At 39.4% G+C, this 19,425-nt stretch overlaps 1 protein-coding gene across 18 annotated transcripts in view; it reads left to right on the forward strand.

Moving 5' to 3' along the window:
• The window catches only part of RBFOX2 (RNA binding fox-1 homolog 2), a 623,882-nt gene that overhangs the window by 519,697 nt on the left and 84,760 nt on the right, over window positions 1-19,425 (forward strand). For 10 of the 18 annotated variants that reach the window (XM_073592800.1, XM_073592799.1, XM_073592790.1 and 7 more), the window contains 3 exons: window positions 3,815-3,910; window positions 11,001-11,142; window positions 15,301-15,343. In XM_073592800.1, coding sequence (XP_073448901.1) covers window positions 3,815-3,910; window positions 11,001-11,142; window positions 15,301-15,343 — 281 coding nt within the window. Of the gene's footprint in view, window positions 1-3,814; window positions 3,911-11,000; window positions 11,143-14,215; window positions 14,256-15,300; window positions 15,344-19,425 lie in introns of all 18 variants that reach the window. The other 8 variants (XM_073592791.1, XM_073592792.1, XM_073592786.1 and 5 more) reach the window with 4 other exon arrangements.

Raw genomic sequence — 19,425 nt, forward strand, 5'->3', positions numbered from 1 at the left:
ACTCTGCTTCCCAGAGCTTAGTCATGGGAATCCCCATGACTAAGCTCTGGGGGGTGGGGTGAAATGTGTTGGGGGAGTGGCCTGGTTGGAGTCCAGGCTGAGGTTGCCACTCTATTCACCACTCCACGACATCTAGATGTGCGACTTTAGGGGTCACCCCATCGTTCTTACAAACCGGGTCATAAGGCTCACTCACTCCTGTATCTATGGAAAAGCACCATTGTTACATTACAAGAATACAGAACACATCGGTCCCCTCTAGTCCAGAACATAGGGTGTGTCCTGTAGTCCACAGAAATAGCTGGTAAAAATGCTAATAGGAATGCAGCACAGGAATTTATCACCTCAATAGATTCTGGTAGAATGAACAGTTTTTTTCACTTCTATATAGTCAATTAAAACCCTGCCAGTTGTATAGTTTGTTAGGGTTTACTTACATTTTCAAGCCACAGGAATGGCGAGACAGCTAGGTAATAATGTAAGTAATGTTTTTAGACGGTTGGCAATACCTGTGTGTTTTAACCACCTCAATACTGGGCACTTTCGCCCCCTTCCTTCCCAGACCAATTTTCAGCTTTCAGCGCTCTCACACTTTCAGTGACAATTGCGCGGCCATGCAATGCTGTACCCAAATTAAATTTTTATCATTTTGTTCACACAAATAGAGCTTTCTTTTGGTGGTATTTATTCACGACTCCGTTTATTTTTTGCGATATAAGCAAAAAAAGAGCGGAAATTTGGAAAAAAAAAAAATTTTCTTCTTTCTATTTTAAAAGAAATCCAATAAAATCGAATTTTGTCATAAATTTAAGCCAAAATGTATTCTGCTACAGGTTTTTGGTTAAAAAAATCCCGTTAAGTGTATAATAATTGGTTCGTGTGATGACGGACAAATGTACGCAAATGATCATGTACAGATGTGCGCAGGTGACATATGTGTGAAGATAATCATTGGGACATGTGATTTTACTGGGACATATGTGGAGGACAGGTGTTTACTATGTGGGGACATGTGTTTTGGGGACATTGTGTGTTTACTTTGTGTTTATAGTGTGTTTTTACATGTGTGGGGACACTAGACTGGTGATCAGTGAGTAAAAAGCTGTAAAAAAAAAGCTCATACTCACTGATCACCAGCCGGCTGCAGCGATCCGTTCTCCTCTCCTCACTGACAACTTCCATGTGAGGAGAGGAGAGCCGATTGCCTAGCAACCGGCTCTGTTTACATCACATGACGGCTGTGGTTCGACACGGCCGTCATGTGATCAGGAGGGCCAATCGCGAGGCCCTCCTGCCGATCGGAGATGCGCCGTGTCTAGGTGACACAAGTGCATCGGGATCGCGCCGCTGCGCGGGCACGCGCGTGCGCGATCCCGCTCCTTCTGAGGGACGTTCCTGAACGTCCACTCAGGAGAGAGAGCCCACCCGGCCGTTTATGTGCAGTGGCTGGGTGGAAAGTGGTTAAATTAGCTCTTCTATGTTTGTGAACTGCAGCTGACATCTTCCAAGTGAGCTGTCCTTCACTATCCAAGGGTGTTTTGTCATTGCCGTGCAATGAATTTGTCCTGATGTACAGTGTACAAAATGGACATCCATATTGAGCTCACTAAGAATAAATTGCAATTCACACAAGACCTAAAATCTGTCCACCCCATGAATATACCAAGTCAAATTCTCCTTGAATGTATATAAACATTACAACCCACATAAAGATGAAGACAAAAATGTAATGTTTTGTAATACTTGCAATATAAGCACAATGTCGTAAAATCACTAATGATCAATCAAGTTGATGATCTAATAAAGTGTATTTAAACCCAAGAACAAAATGTGGTGCAGCTTACAGTCCTTGGATGCAGTAGTTGTATACATGTGTTTTTTCTTTTTTCAGGTGAAGTACATATTCTCACCTGATAGTTCACAAGCTAACGCCCTACACCCTGTGATACCTCCACTGCGCTTTTGAATAAGTGAAAAAAAGTATAATTTAAATAAACTATAGCTGCCACTTAATGTGACAAATACGTGACTGAATTTAAACCTCTAGAGATAAGTGGAATAAATAGTAGCGCTCAAATAAAAAATGAAAAAATATAAATATGCTAATGAAAGCAATGATCAATCTAAATGAACAGTAAGTTATATGTGTGAATATTGACAATAATACCCTCATTGAAAATAAGTCACAATATGAATGCGATCTGACAAAAAAAGTTATTGGTGAACACTGTGAGCAAACACATCCTATCACATAATGTTCAGAACAACAGACCCTGTGGCAGATGTGAAAATAATACATGAAATCTTAACAAAGTTCATATCATATGTGAATATATTCTAACAAAAAAAGTTATTGGTGAACACTGAGCAAACACATCATATCACATAATCGAAACAACACACCCTGTGACAGATGTGAAAATAATGAATAATGTGACATAAAATTCATAAATTATGAATATTCCGATGAATGGTCTGAAAAAATCTATGAATGAAAACTTAGTTGTTCTTTGATCTTCCACCACACCTCAGTGTTTGTGCTTCCGCTCCCACTTAAAGTTTTGCACTCACCATCTACAATTGCCTCCCACTCCCGTGTTTGGCATAACTCGCCTCAACCCACACTTATTGGGGGGTTAAAATGTAATCTCCAGATTCCAAACGTGATCTCCAAATAGCGAGCGTAAATGCAACAAATTTATTTTCATTAGCACATTTTTATTTTTCATTTTTCTTTTTCATTTTTTCATTTTTATTTTTTCATTTTTTATTTGAGCGCTACTATTTATTCCACTTATCTCTAGAGGTTTAAATTCAGTCACGAAGTACATATTCTATATAGAAAAATACCCGTTGATTCTGCCACAAATCCAGTGTCCTTGTCATTTTCTTTGCATTAAGGTAAAATCTCAAAAATTATCTGCCCCCATCTTCTGTTCCCTATAGAATACCCTCCCTATTGTGTTAGGAGAGGTGTTCTGTAGTCCAAATCATAAGAACAACCAAGGGTGACAAGAGTACTCTTCCATAGATACTGTACTGAGTGAGCAAAGTAAAACTAGAGCAGGAAGTGTCAGGAAAGATGGGAAGGATCACAAAAAAGATATAGCCACCACACCTGGATTGGTAAGGTTTAGATATCTTTTGACTGCTACTAAGGTCTGTGAATTGGTATCTAGTAAGCTTGATAAAAGGACAGTAAATATGGTTGCTATTTTAGTACTTTGTGGATGTTAAAATTTAATTGCATTGTACTTTGGGCTATACTTTGTCCAAGTGGGATATACTGTACTTCTGAAAGAATTGTACAACTAAGAACCAAAACATATTTAAATATCTACACAACTGCCTTTGCAAATGATGTATCTTCGCTATATTATGACAGGGCATTTTTATTGTATTGATTTTTTTTTTAAAGTTTATATAGAAACAGAATACACAGCTTTTTTTACATTTATGGACACTGTAAATTAAGTGCTTTAGAGTATTAATGTTATAAATGTTTTTATTGGAAGAAGCTCAACATTTGCTATAGAAAATTTGTAAATGGCCACACAGAATTGGCCTTTATTTTATTTTTCTGTATTGACCATAAGGAGGTTGCATCTGAATTTGTTTTGCCCTAGAAGTATGTAGATATTGGGATTTTGTTATTTTGCGCTAAAAGTGTGTAGAGATTGGGATTCTGTTTTTGCTACCTGGTGGTGGGGGGAGGGTGGTCATTTTATAAACAAATGTCTCCTTCTTTCCCACAGTTTTTTTTTTATTACTGTATGTATTTTTTCTTTTAAATTTCCCAACAATCATCCCAAAGCTGCACCTGGGCTCCAAGCTGACGTCTCTTTGGCCACTGAGGCTGGTGTCCCCCTGCCTGGACCAAGGGGGGTTAACACGTACATTCCATTGATCAGTAAGTAGGGAGTGAAAATGGCCCTTCAACTTCCCAGAATCCCTCTCTGGCCCTTATCCTGTCTTCCTGCTCGTATTTGCACGTGCAATTTGTGTTTGCACTGGGATTGAAGGGGAGGGAGTAATTGCAGCATATGTTATAACAGACACAGTATCCTCTTTCTCTGCAGTGCATTATAAAACTGCCTCCCTGTATCGAAGCATTTTCCTTTCTTTTCATTGTATATGTCAGTTGGGTTGCTTGTAAGAACTCGGTTTTGTTTAGTATCTGTTTATTTTTAGCCCTTTCTTTAATGGAGGTGCGTAGGACATGAGTTACATGCCTATATTTTTTTTCTCCACTTCCAAGTATGTGTTTTGTGAAATTCTTGCTGGTATATGTTGCCAGTGACTTAAAAAAAAAAAAAAAAAGAGCATCTGTTCACAACCTGTCACATTTCTTGTGTCTTCAGTACAGATTAAAGAATAAAAGCTGAAAAAAAAAATGGTTATGAACGGTCATCAGTTATGTTTTAAACTTTACTCTTATTTATTTTTTTCACACTCATTTTTTTGCCCTGTGGCTTGGAGTTTGCATTTTTTTTGTTATTTAGTTCAACCCACTGGCTGAAAAAAGTGCCAATTCCACAATCCACACATTCGAGGTGCTCCTGCTATGAGATTGTGTTTGCACGGCGGGCCTTTCCTGCCATCAGAACACAATGATCAGTGTTGCTGTCTATAGCCGGCAGCACTGATCTTTCGGAAAGAACCTAACAGGGTGTTTGTACAGAATAGATGGATCAAAATTCAGTCGGTCCCTCCTGAACCAGCTGAATTCCGATCAATGTATGTCTGGCTAAAGTTTCATTTTTTTTTTTAGTTAGAACATTTTCAGCAAGTACAAAAAACACGTTTGTCTTGCTAGAAATGCAGTATCCTTGTCACGTCGTGTGATTTGAAACTCGCATGAAGTGACAAGGATAAAGCATTTCTGGCAAGCGAAAAAGTCACAAACCATGTTATCTTCCTTCCATAAACTAACATATATCCTTATATCCTACGTAATGCAGATGAAGACGGAAATACGTATATATTTGAAGTCCAACCTGGGTAGTTGCCATGGTCCCTTTCTAGATAAAAGGGTAGCGAGGTGAGCATAGCCACCCTATGTCAGGAGTGTTTGCAGAATAAAATAAAGGGGAAAACGTCTTGAATTAATGTAGCCATCTCATCTATGGATTAGTAAGCTGTAATATAGTTCTTTTTTTTGGTTTAGATACGCTTTCCCTACACCATAGTTTTTAAGTGGCTGGCTATGCAAACTAGTATTTAATGCCCAAGTTTAGTCAAAACAAAACACTTTTTTTTTTTTTTTTTTTTTTTTGAATGGAGGAGGGGGCAGGCATAGTGCCCCTCGCCAGATATCAAGCAACCAATCAGCTGCACAAGGGACATTTCACATTAAATGTTAAATACTGTCCCTTGTATTAGTGTTTTTTTTTTTTTTTTTTTAAAAAGAAAAAACTTAATTTTTTAATTTTTTTTTACCTACCTTAGACTTTAAAATGTTTCCATCTATATACAGTTGTGCTCAAATGTTTGCATACCCTGGCAGAAATCATGTAATTATGGCATTCATATTGAAAATGACTGATCGTGCCAAAAAACTGTCTTATTTGTGGATAGTGATCATATGCAGCCATTTACTATGACAGTTGTTTTTGGCTCCTTTTTAAATCATAATCAAAATCACCCAAATGGCCCTGATCAAATGTTTACATACCCTGTCATGTTTGGCCTTGGCACAGACACTCAAGGTGAAACACACAGGTTAAAATGGCAATTAAAGGTTAATTTCCCAAATCGTTTTCTTTTTAAATTGCAATTAGTGTCTGTGTATAAATAGTCAATTAGTTTGTTAGTGCTCATGTGGATGCACTGAGCAGGCTAGATACTAAGCCATGGGGAGCAGAAAAGAACTGTAAAGACCTGTGTAGCAAGGTAATTGCACGTTATAAAGATATCCAAAGCCTTGAATATGCCAGTCAGTACTGTTCAATCGCTTATTAGAAAGTGGGAAAATTTGGGGATCACTTGATACCAAGCCGAGTTCAAGTAAACCAAGAAACATTGCAGCCACAACTGCCAGAAGTATTGTTCAAGATACAAAGGAAAAACCCCAGGTAACGACAGGAGAAATGCAGGCTGCTCTGGAAAAAGATGGCGTGGTTGTTTCAAGGAGCACAATACAACAATACTTGAACAGAAATGAGCTGCATGGTTGAGTTGCCATAAAGAAGCCTTTACTGGATCAATGCCACATAAAAAGCCCAGTAATGCATTTCAAGGTGTTAGGCACATTGTAATCAGGCTTTTTTTGTGGCATTGGCACAGTAAAGGCTTCTTTCTGGCAACTCGACCATGCAGCTCATTTTTGTTCAAGTATTGCCACATTGTGCTCCTTTTTAAGGCCTCATACACACTGGATGTTATACAAAATGACAGTAACGTTAGCTGTAGAAAGCTGTAGATTGAGTTTTGCAGTAGCGCTTTTCAGTGTTTTTTAGCTGTTGCTTTTTTTTTAGCTTTTTTAACAAAACTATACTCTAACAAATGCTTATGGCTCAAAACCGCTGATAAATGCCAAATAGCCACGTTTTTCAGCGTTTTAAGCTTTTATGAGAGTTAGAGCAATTTTACAGCTGAAAAACTCATCTTAAAAGCTACCAGTTCTACGGGGTTTTTCCAGCCAGAACACGCCCCTGTCGAAAAATGCTGATTACAGCCTATGTGTGCATGGACACATGGGGTAACATTCTGGGGAGTTTACTGGCTGCAGAAAAAACACCCAAAGCCAAAAACAGCAGCTGTAAAAAACGTCCACTGTCCATGAGGCCTAAAACAGCAGTCGTTTTCCAGAGCATTGGGTTTTTCTTTGCATCCCAAAAATTTTTCTGGCAGTTGTGGCTGCAATCTTTCTTGGTCTACCTGAACTTGACTTGGTATCAAGAAATCCCTGAATTTTTCACTTAAATGATTGAACGGTACTGACTGGCATATTCAAGGCTTTGTATATTTTCTTATATCCCTTTCAATCTTTTTAACTTTCCATTACCTTGTTACACAGGTCCTTTTGACAGTTCCTTTCTGCTCCCCATGGCTCAGTATCTAGCCGCCTCAGTGCATCCATGTGAAAGCTAACTCATTGACTATTAATACACAGACACTGATTGCAATTTAAAAAGTCACACAAAAAGTGCAAAATATTTTTAGCAAGTCATACCTGCAAAAGAGTTAACATACACTTTCTTGCTGCCTTTACTGCCGAATTTTGATATGGTGTTAAGGAATCTTCTGCTGAGGTTCGCACTGTAACTTGTGCTTTTTGGAATGTGCATATCCAGGGTTAGTCACTTTTATGTGTTTCATCCCTCTGGCCTCCAAATCACTACTGCAATGGTTGGAGGTCAGGGGGCTGCATTAATGAAAGCTGAGTGGGGCCGAGAAATTAACCCTTTCATGACTAAGCCTATTTTTGAAATGTGGTGTTTACAAGTTAAAATCTGTATTTTTTGCTAGAAAATTACTTAGAGTTCCCAAACATTATATATATTTTTTTAGCAGAGAATCTAGAGAATAAAATGGCGATTGTTACAATATTTTATATCACACGGTATTTGTGCAGCGGTGTTTTAAACGCAAATTTTTGGAAAAGGGACACTTTCATGAATTTTAAAAAATCCAAACAGTAAAGTTACCCCAATTTTTTTGTATAATGTGAAAGATGATATTACACCAAGTAAATAGATACCAAACATGTCACCCTTTATAATTGCACGCACTCGTGGAATGGCGACAAACTACGGTACCTATGAATTTCCATAGGCGACACTTTCAATTTTTTTTACGGTTACCAGGTTTGAGTTACAGATTAGGTCTAGGGCTAGAATTATTGCTCTCGCTCTGACGATCGCGGCGATATCTCACATGTGTGATTTGAACACCGTTTACATATGCGGGTGCAACTTCCGTATGAGTTTTCTTCGCTGCGCGAGCTCACGGGGTCGGGGGCGTTTTAAAAAAATTTTTTTTATTTATTTTATTTTTTTATCTGGAAATTGTGTTTAAAAAAAAACATTTTTTTTTTTTTTATTTTATTGCTGTCACAAGGAATGTAAACATCCCTTGTGACAGTAATAGTTGGTGACAGGTACTCTTTATGGAGGGATCGGGGGTCTAAAAGACCCCGATCCCTCCTTTGCACTTCACAGTATTCAGATCGCTGAACACTGTATATTTTTTTAAAACCGGCGCCATTGGCAGCCGAGTAAACGGGAAGTGACGTCATGACGTTGCTTCCGCGTTTACGTTGAGAAGGCTGGAACGAAGCCGCCCACAGCTTAGTTCCAGCCCGCCCCCAGCCGCCGAAGGCGGGCGATTGGACACCGGGTTTCCCGATCGCACGGGAGGCCCGGTAAGAGCGGTGGGGGGGGGGATGTCCCCTCCCGCTCCTCCTGTATAATAGTTGTTATATACGGTTAGCCGATCGCCGGCTCGAAACAACGGTACCGGGATGATGCCCGCAGCTGCGGGCATCATCCCGGTATAACCCCTGAAAGCCGAGTACGCAGATGTGCGTACGGTCGGTGGGAAGGGGTTAAATCCGCTCAAAAATGACCTTTCCAAGTGTACTTGGCAGAAGATTGTTAACACTGGAGCGGAGTTTGACAGTGTGGATATCCAAAAAGTAGTCTGTACAGCCGTCTTTTTTGCAGGTATGGGTAGCATGAAAATAATGCGACAGCCTCTTTTTAATATTTCCCTTTAAAAGATGAGATGGCAATTTATTAAGTCTAAGGCTGGGCTCACACCTCCGATGGCTCGCAGCAGTAGTCCAGTGCGTCTGTTTTAGGGACGAATCGGGGGATAATTTTTGCCTGAATTCCTGTGCAAGCCACTCCGCAGCCGCAACGGAGATATGTGAACTGACTCCATAGAGAGCCGGTCACAATCTCCTGTCATGCGAATTGGATGCGAGGAAGCTCACATCCAATTTGCATAGGTGTGAACCCAGCCTAAGGCTTTTGTTCCCAGTCTTTTGAATCCCTCACGTTTAACAAGGCTTAGAAACAAATGTGTGTGGTGGGATTTTTTACAGGATAAGAATTTCTCCTTTCTTGAAGGATTTCAGAGTTCTTGCAAGTAAACTAGCTGTTTGTCCCCTTTTTTGTGGTTGTTTGTATCATTCCTTTGGCCAGCTTTTAATTCTAATTTGCTGTTTTCATGTGGCATGAACTTTTAAACAACTTTCTAATCTTTTGTTCAATAATTGCAGGTTAAAAAGCCAGCATTTTAAAAATTGTTCTCTGGTTATGCAAATGAAAGTGTTTTTTTTAACATTTTACTGCTGTTGCCCAATTGTGTGGGTTCCAAAAAGGATTCAATGCCGGAGTTAATTTATCTGGTGATTGTATCCTATATTCGACTACCTCCACACAAAAAATGTAAATTACATTTTGAATTTTACTTACCGCAGTAAAAGAAGCTAATCTGCCATACATGCATTATATACAGCTATGCATTACCGTATTGATACAGTATTCTGAGTGATTAGTATACATTATCTTTTAATGCAGGTTAAAATCTGTAAAAACTGGAAATGTTTAAACTAGTATAGTGCCCAGTTAAACAACCTGTCATGCCAAAACTGTCTAAATAGTCTATGAAAGGAGTTGAAGTTGAGAGAAGTTGCACACAAACTTATGGCTCCATGCACACTAGCATTTTTTTTCTGCTCCTAGAAGCTTAATAGTTTTATTCTATGTATCCGTGCACACTACTTTAGGCTATTGGCGCTTTTTTTGAGCTCCAGTGTCTAGGAGCAGAAAAAGTTTCCTGGAGCGTTTTTCAACCAGAAACGCTCCCAATAGCGTTTTTTTTTTTTTTTTTGTTTTTTTTGTTTTTTTTTTCCCTTTTACTGCAAAAATGGCAATAAAATGCGAATGCTCCTAAACAGTGCTAAAACGCTACTGCAAAAAGTTATTACCAGCATTTTTTTAGCTTAAAAAAAAAAAACGCTAAAGTGCATGGAGCCTAAAGCTGAACACAAGTTAAAGCCATGAGTGAAATTTAGGAATTTGTATGCTTCCTATAATCCATTGCACAGCAGTACTTACACAGAGGGGGAGCTAGCAGTTTAGATTTGGAACATGCTTACACTATATCCCTTTTAGTCACCCGTCTGTCTATGCAGTGTGACAGGGGTGTAGGAATCACAAAAAGCTATTTATTCATGCTCATGTATTTTAAAGCGGAGTTCCACCCAAGAGTGTGGAACTTCTGTTCATGTCTCCTCTTCCCCCCGGTGCCACATTTAGCACCTTTCGGGGGGGGGCGGACAGTTCACTTCCAAGAGCCGTGGCTATTGACGTCGCTCGGCTCCCTCCTACTCCCCATGTCGCCGGGCCAGTAGGAGAGGGGATCGGAGCCGCACGCATGTGCAGTAGGGTTCCCGGCGTAAAGCCGTAAGGCTACACTGCCGAGTTACCTTAGTCGCAATGGCGGCAGCACCCGAAAGCTGATGGAAACAGCTGCAGTATGTGTAGCTTTTGGCTTTTCATTTTTGCAGCGGTGGGAGGACCTCTGCTTTATCACTTGAGTTGGGAGGAAACTTCAAAGAAATTAAAAGGGAGAGGTAGACACATCTACCACATTTTAAGTAAAATGTATCTTTATATATCCACAAATTTGATTTTGCCCGCTCACCCCTTCTATGTGGTCTTTTTTGGCTTTTGAATTTCTGGCAAAAAAAGGCAACATTGTGTATTGATGTCTCTTAGACAAGGCAATTATGTTGAGCACCTTACAGGCTCCCTTTGAGGAGAAGTTCAGACAGTCTGGGTAAAATCTAAGAAATGTGTGCTCAGAGCTTTGGAAGTTTTTTTTGCCAGGCAAATATTTTATAAATGATAAATACATTTTGCTATTTGTTTCCAGAGTGACAGGATGTTTTGTCCATGATGTTAAAATCTCACCTTCTTTTTGTCTTTTGTGTCCTTTCTTTATCACCTTCCTTCCCTTTCTGTTTTTCCTGTCTTTCCTTTTTGCAGTTCCTGGATTTCCCTACCCCACAGCTGCAGCAGCTGCTACTACGGCAGCTGCCTTTCGAGGGGCACATTTGAGGGGTCGAGGGAGGACGGTATATGGTGCAGTGCGGGCAATGCCACCTACTGCTATACCAACCTACCCTGGGTAAGTAGAAGGCATAAAAAGCATAGGAATCGCATCAAGAAAATGGGAAAGAATTATAATACATTATAGTGGTCACTAGCTGTATAGCCAGAAACACTTAAAATGTATTTAAAAAATAAATGTTACCCAGTAGATGTGAAAAGATGTTTAAAATCTAGATTTCTAAACTATTAGTTTATTGCAGCATTATTTAGTTTATTGCACCAGTTTGTAATTTATCAATATTTAAGACACATTGAAAATTGTAGGATATTTACTGCATCATATTGTGCTGCTTTTAATCTATATTTAGAATATAAGACTCACCCACAAGCATGCAGGCACATATGTACACATTTTATAAAATGTATGTAACCTTAATGCATATTTACCATAGATTAGTTGCATACAATTAAGTACCAACTCAAGACACGTTTTTTTTTTTTTTTGTTTTTTTTTCAGTGTGAATAGAGTGGGAAAGAGTTGCAAATTCCTGTTTTTAATATCTGTTTGTAAACCTGTTCAGTAGGTTCTCTTATTTTTTTCCATGTGACACCATGACAAGGAATGGGATTGTCAATCGGACAGGAAAGCACAGACCATATAAAAACATTGTTCTCATCCTTTGTTTTAAAAATGTATCTGTTACGGTCTGTGTTCCTGTTGGAGAATGTCCTGACAGGAAGCAAATAGAAATGTTCCCTATTAGGGGCACAGACTGAAAAAAAAATCTGACAGAGGTTCTCACGCTTCCCCACTCTATCCAAAAGAAAATAAGATTTGACCGATGTTGGGCCTTAAATAGTTGTGTAGTTATTGTAGCAAGGTGAAAGCATAGAAAGGGAAGATTGTATATCATTTTATTGTAAAAACGATTAGTATTCCCTTTGTAATGCAAATTCCTCTAAGAATAGTGTAGTTTTCATTTTTTCATTCAGAGGGTTTTGTAAAATATTATATCCCTCAACAATGAATTCGGTCACCAAATGGCCAAATCAGATATGTTTACTGAGTGTATGAAACCAAGTTTAGAGCAGGGCCCAGATGGAGGAAATTAGGGGTAAGGCTGGTTTGTGGGAGCGGGGAGGAGGCTGTTTGAGCTTGTCAGTAACTGCACTTGTGTGTTTTTGTGTGACCAGTCATAGCTGACACGCATGAAATTTGGCCTCATACATAACTGGGTGAGCAAACTTGCGGGATGTATGAATAACCATAAGGGAAATTTGTCCTCGTTTTAACTGTATCTACTTCCAGTTTACAGATTTTTGATAAAGTTATATATGTTAAAGAAGTTATTATATAGTTTAAAACCATGAAGTAACCCGAAAGCAGCAACTGTTTTGCAAGGTTTTACAAATATATGTAAATGTACTTCTTTAGTTTAAATGTAAAGGGTGTAGACCTCCACATATGGGCCATTTTAAAGGACTCTGGTAACATGCATTTTTCATTAGGCATGAGAAACATATTGGCCCATACCGTTGATGGTGTTGGAGCTCCGCTTAATGGTTTCTTAGCACATGCATTGGGTCACGTGGAATAATTTATTGAAAATGCACTAGCGTGAATTTTTTTTTTTTTCCTTCCCCCAATGAAAGGAAATGTAACCTGAACCTAAGCCTACTGATATCAGAGTAAATTTATTTCTTGTCCATTGTAATGTAATTAACAAAACTGTATGGAAAAAAAAAAAATTACAATATTTAATCTGAACTAGGGGCTACAGTACAGTATTGAAGCTTTCTTAGAAAAAAATGTTTAAACAACCCTTGCAACAAGCAGATATGGCCTACAGGAGATTATGGAATTCACCAGATCCGACCTGAAATATTTATTCTAACAAATGCCTGCAAAAAAAATAAAGCACTCCAGTGTTTGGGGGGAAGCAGAAGGAAGTAAGGCTACTGGGGACTGGGGCGGGTGTCGGCGGTAAAGCGGCACTATATTTAGCTCCGCTTTATTGTCGTTTTGGTTGCACTAGCAGGGCGGTTTTAACCCCCGCTAGCGGCCGAAAGAGGGTTAAAACAGCCCGGGGGATTTGCGGCGCTGCCCAATTGTTTTCAATGGGAAGGGGCGCTTTAGGAGTGGTGAATACACTGCTCCTATAGCGCTGCAAAGATGTGGCTTGCAGGACTTTTTTGACCATCCTGCAAACGCACCACTCCTCAGGCTTTCACACTGGAGACACGGGAGAGGCGCTTTACAGATGCTATTTTTAGCGCTGTAGCGCCTGTAATGCGCCTCAGTGTGAAAGTAGCATAACTGAATGAAAATATGAAGTGCCCTATTTCTACAAATTAGCAGTTAACAGGGTTCTAAACTAAAGACCTTTTCCATCTAAAGCATGACCGGCCTTATGCAAGTTCCAGAGCAGTAACCTTTTTTTTTTTTTTTTTTTTTTATTCTGAATCTGTTCCCAGGCTAGCATTTTAATAAATAGAACCCTTCTTGAAGCTGAGTGCATACAGAAAGATGGAGAAGGTACCAATGACTACAGTCCACACTGATTGCTTATGGTAATCTCACCACAGTGGTATCCCTTCCTGATGTGGTGTGTGTGTCCTGGATAGCAATAAAAAACCCAAGAGTTGTAACCCTTCATCAATCTATCCAAAATTAAGTAGTACAGTTTTGATGGCCCAGCATTTTAATGAACACGAAGGCTAAACTCTTGCATCCTGGTAACCTTCAAAACGATGGGAAGAAAAATTTTTCAATTTTTTTTAAATGTTTTTTATGCATTTTAGTAAAACCATGCAATACAGCTGCTTGAAAGACTATAACCTATAGGTAAATGCTTTTTTGCTGCTGTTACTCTAATCTGTAGTTAAGAACAATTTTCAAGTCTAATTTCATGTGTGATAATGCAGTGATCATCTTGCTGTACGAAAATGTCTAGAATTAGTTTAGCTGATGTTGACAACTGTAGCTAGTGAGTGGTTTAAAAGGATATTCATACATCTCTCTTGCCTGCTTATGATTTTTATGGCATGGTGCATGCAGCTGCTGTTAATAACCGGAATGTGTTTTTTTTTTTTTTTGTTTGTTTTTTATTATCATTTTATCCCCCCCCCTTCCTGGTGTGATTCTATAGTGTGCTATATCAGGATGGATTTTATGGCACAGAATTATATGTAAGTATGCAATGAAGACCTTAAAATTCAAAATATATATAAAAATCCCTAATTTATATTTTAATATCCAATCAATTCTAATTCAGACCTGCTTCCCACTTCCCAATTCCTCTTTGCCCGTGCAAGCCAGCCTTAATTCCCATCCATGTCACATCCATTATTACACTCTATTATTTCTCATTAATGTGCCTTAAAATTTTTTTCAATCAGTTTATATTTTTCTCATTTGATTTTTGTTTTGTTTATAACATCAGTTGTGTTGTGTCTGGGAATGCAGGCATGCTGTTTTTAAACACACTGCTCTGGCCGCTGGAATGATAGAATTCAAGTTCAAGGTGGTGTCATTGTGGTGGCAGTAGGTAGATCTTGGCCTTCTTGGGGATGTTTAGTAATGCATGCAATGGTGTTGGTCGTCTCCCCGCTGCTATCATATACTCTGGCTCCAACCTAACTAACGTTTTTGGGGGAAGGTTGGGGGGTTATGTTAATTTGTCCTACCAGAACGGACTGAAATTTTAGCTCAGGTAAAAAGGTCCTTTTTTTTTTTTTTTTTTTTTTAAGGTCCCTAGTACTTACAAGTAGATTTTTGTATATTTGCCCAAAGGGTGACCACCTGTCACTCCCACAGCCCATATCTTTCCTTCCTATTTACCTACCTGGTTCTATCTTTTTCTTCCCTCTTTTCTTTTCATGTTTGGTTCCTCTCTACATACTTGCCTTCACCTTTTAAAGCTTTTCTTTTCCCACTGTACTCCTGACTCCTATGTGGCTTCTCATTCAGGAGGTGAAGAGAGCTATGCAAGAAATTCAAACTATGTAAACCTGCATGCTAAGAAATACCGTAAAATTTGGTGCACTACAGGCTGGCTTGCTCCTCCTTAGTAACTGGGAATCAAGGAGGGGCATTGAGTGACTGGGAAGAGGGGTAGGGTTTTATTTTTGTCTAATCATTTTCTCTCCGCAGGCTTCTCATGTTGATCATTTGCATATCTTTTTGGTTCTTTTTTACATCTGGGGTTTCAATATTGTTTTTGTTCTGTTATAGACTAGTCTTACAGGAACCAATCTTAAACCCTAAACTACCTCAGGTAGGCGCCCTCTCACATGGCCTCCTCCCCCTTATTCCAACCAGAGTGCAGATTGCTGTGAACCAAGATTTAAATTACTAACCCATAATTAACACCTTGTTGGAGAAAGGAACAGAGCCCACTTTCCTGAAAAGACTCCTCAGATTTGTAATCTGAATTACTGGTATATGGTTGAAAGTTAAGATTTATGTGATTTTTAGAAAAGCAAAATGCTGACATCTGAAATAACTCACAGCAAAGTTTGAGAACTAGTGCAAGGATTCAGATCTCTGGTTTCTTTGCATCATGTATATAAAGTGCATGAGAAAGGGGAATATGCACATTGAATTAACATAATTTGAACATAATAAAATGGAGGTAGATCTACATATCTGGTAGTTAAAGTAAAAGCAAGTTTTTTTATTAGAGGTTGCCATTTTTAATGTGAGATGTATGTCTTTTATATATATATATATATATATATATATATATATATATATATATATATATATTTAGTGAAATGAAAATACTGTTAAAAAAAAAGTGACCAGGGCAATTTTAGCCTGGTGGGCTAGTCATCTCTTGCATTCATTTGTTTTGAGATCTCAAACTCTGAAATCTTCCTGAATATGTTCTAGGTTACCTGGGGGTTTTGTGTTACACTTTTTTGCTAGCTTAAAAACCTGGTTCTCCATATTGTAAGTTAAAAAATAAAATTTCTGTATTGAATTCAATTTTAAAATCAGTCCAATGCAGTTATGACCACTTCAGTTGTACATAACCTGTCACCAAGCAATATAATATAATGGTTAGGGGTTTACTCTGTAGCATCTACCAAAAAAGTCAGTACTAGGTAGATTGACACTTTAAAACAAGATTTGTTTTTCTTGTTAGAAGGCAATTTTAAATTGTTGTAATAGTAGGGAGTTGTTGCTGTTTAAAATGCAATATTAAAGGATAAGTTTACCTTTTAAAAAAATAAAGGAGCCTGCATAGCAATGTACCCGCAATCAGCAGATAAAGGGTGCAATGTACAGCTCCTGCAGCCTCTCAGCTGTCCATACTTCGTACAGGCAGGCAGTTACGTGGAAGCAGGCAGATCAGTGGACTATGAGGATGCTCACCAGTGCCTTCACAACTCATTGAAAACTACACGCTGTCACTTGCAATGTCTGATAGTACTTGCAGGCATTCATTCGTAGGAAACTGTAAACGAATCATGCGGCCGTGTGAGCGAAGCTGTGTGGGCTGTTTTCAAATAGTCACAGTGGGTGTAGAAAGAGGATCCCCAGCGTGCTGTCACAGGGTGGAAGTAGGGGGGAAGCAGGTGGAGAGCTACAGATGCTGGAACATGTTAAACGTTCCACCTTAAAAACAGGTGGAATATGTAACATGTTCTGAAAGTGAACTTATCCTTTAAATACCAGCAGAATGTAGTTAAAACAAAAAGAGAAATGGTTCTGTCACAACTTGACAAGTTTACATTTTCTGCTGCCCTGCAACATACATTTCATACTAGCCTACCTTTTTACATGCCAGTTAACCTCTGAGTAGCTGAAAACTGATTTCCTTCATTGCCCCCCTTCTTGCCCCTGCTTTTCTCTACTACTAGTATTTCTATTAACGTGCCTTTCTTAATTTCACTGCTGTCATGACTTTATCATCTCTATTCCAGGCATTGCTGAAGTACCTGCAGCCTTTCTTTGATCTGTTTTCACAAGTAATCCTTTTTCCTTTTTGTTGTTGGGGGCTTTATTACACTGTTAAAACAGGATGTCGATAATTTTGGCTGAAACCTGAAATCCTTGCCATTCTGTTAGAGAGGAAGTAAACCCTGATGGGTTTTACTTCCTCTTTTTTTCCCCCCTGCTTTCCTCTGCAAAGTAAAGGCATAATGGGCTAGTATGCACCGCATTCTAGCCCATTATGTGACACTTACCTGCAAATGAAGCCCGTGTTGTCCCCGCATCCATCTTCGCCACTCTTCCTTCCGGGGATGCGGACTCCGGCTCTGTGACTGGCTGGAGTCACGTGACATCACTCCCACGCAAGCGCCCTCAGTCACGGCACTTGCTAGTGAATAAACGATGCGAAGGGCCATTTCTTCACAGCGCATGCACCGATGACGTCCCAAGCGTATATGGTAATTATCTCCTAAACCATGCAGGTTTAGGAGATATTTACAGTACCTTCAGGTAAGCATAATTATAGGCTTACCTGTAGGTACAAGTGGTGTAACTAGGTTTACAACCACTTTAAGCCCCTGATTCATTTAACCACTTGCCAACGGCTGGACATCCTGGGCTTTGTGGTGGTATATCTGAATGATGCCTGAAGCTACAGGCATCATTCAGATATCTGCGTTTTCATAAAGCGATTTCTTTTACCATATGAACGATCATATCGTCTGGTCACGTTTGTTCATTCTTACGGGCGGTAAGAGGGGACGTCAGCCCCCCCAAAACACCCCCCCGCCCACCGATGCGTCTACCGACTCACTTCTGCGAGCAGTGAGTCGGAGAACGGTTTCGGCGGCCCTGGATGTCCACCATAGAGATGTCGAAGGCCGGGTGCGATGTTAAGACGTCATGCCCGGCCTCTGCATTCAAAAAAGGCGCCGGCTCGGCTGGTAAGCCGTGATCGATTTTTTTTTTTTTGTTTTTTTTTTTTTTTATTTTAGGTTTCCCAGCCTAGAGGTGAGATGTGGGGTCTTACTGACCCCATATCTCACTGTAAAGACGGTACTGTCATGCCATATTCCTATTACAAGGGATGTTTACCGGATCCCCATGATCTCTAATTTAAACAGATTATGAAGTGCTTTTGTAGTAGATCACCGGAAGTTCAGACTGCTTTGGTCCATAATCCTCACAAGGGGGTCTATCCACAAGATGGCTTTCTTTCTGGTGGACTCGGAGTTCCTATCCCTAGTGTTACAGCACATGAAAAATAGAAGCATTTCCCTTACCCTTGTTTTTTTAACTTTGCATTCTACTTTTACCCATATTTTGATGGGTATGTATATTTTTAAACTATACAGCACTCAATAGATTTGCGTGTAGTTATATTGGTTGCTATGGTTACAGGATCCCTAAAAACTGGTATGGACATTGCCAGTCATGCTGCAATCCCCTGACAATGTTCTTTGGTAACCAAAGGCATTGGGACAGGTCTAAATGGTGATGTTATCACGTGTCCACATTGTAAGTACCTGTCTGTTGCTAAATAGATATGTATGGCGGTTTTACACTGTAGGCTCCTGCTCTTAAAATCTGGGAAGGTTATTTGAGTTTCATTGTTATGAGCTGGTGGTTCTGTCTGTGCGAATCGACCCTCTTGTGCACATTACGGGCCAATGTGGGCTTCCAGGGGTCTACAACAAAGGTGCTTTATGATCTGTTTGTTTAAATTAGAGATTTTGGGGATCTGGTAAGAGGCTGCGTAACTTGTGGTGGAGGACACCTGATGAGATCACTTATCTGCCTGATTCACTTCACAGTTCTAATAGAGCACGTACTCACTGGTGTGAGCACAGTTTTGTGATACCTGTTTGCTGATTTCATGCAATTCATTTGTTGCTGTTTTAAGCAGTTTGATTTTAGGAAACACACACATATACAGGTAAAAGCCAGTAAATTAGAATATTTTGAAAAACTTGATTTATTTCAGTAATTGCATTCAAAAGGTGTAACTTGTACATTATATTTATTCATTGCACACAGACTGATGCATTCAAATGTTTATTTCATTTAATTTTGATGATTTGAAGTGGCAACAAAGGAAAATCCAAAATTCCGTGTGTCACAAAATTCGAATATTGTGTAAGGGTTAAATTTTGAAGACACCTGGTGCCACAAACTAATCAGCTGATTAACTCAAAACACCTGCAAAGGGCTTTAAATGGTCTCTCAGTCCAGTTCTGAAGCCTACACAAACATGGGGAAGACTTCAGATTTGACAGCTGTCCAAAAGGCGACCATCGACACATTGCACAAGGAGGGAAAGACACAAAAGGTTATTGCTGAAGAGGCTGGCTGTTCTCAGAGCTCTGTGTCCAAACACATTAATAGAGAGGCAAAGGGAAGGAAAAACTGTGGTCAGAA

The sequence above is a fragment of the Aquarana catesbeiana genome, linkage group LG07 (genome assembly GCF_042186555.1).
Source record: "Aquarana catesbeiana isolate 2022-GZ linkage group LG07, ASM4218655v1, whole genome shotgun sequence".
Classification (NCBI taxonomy): Eukaryota; Metazoa; Chordata; class Amphibia; order Anura; family Ranidae; genus Aquarana; species Aquarana catesbeiana.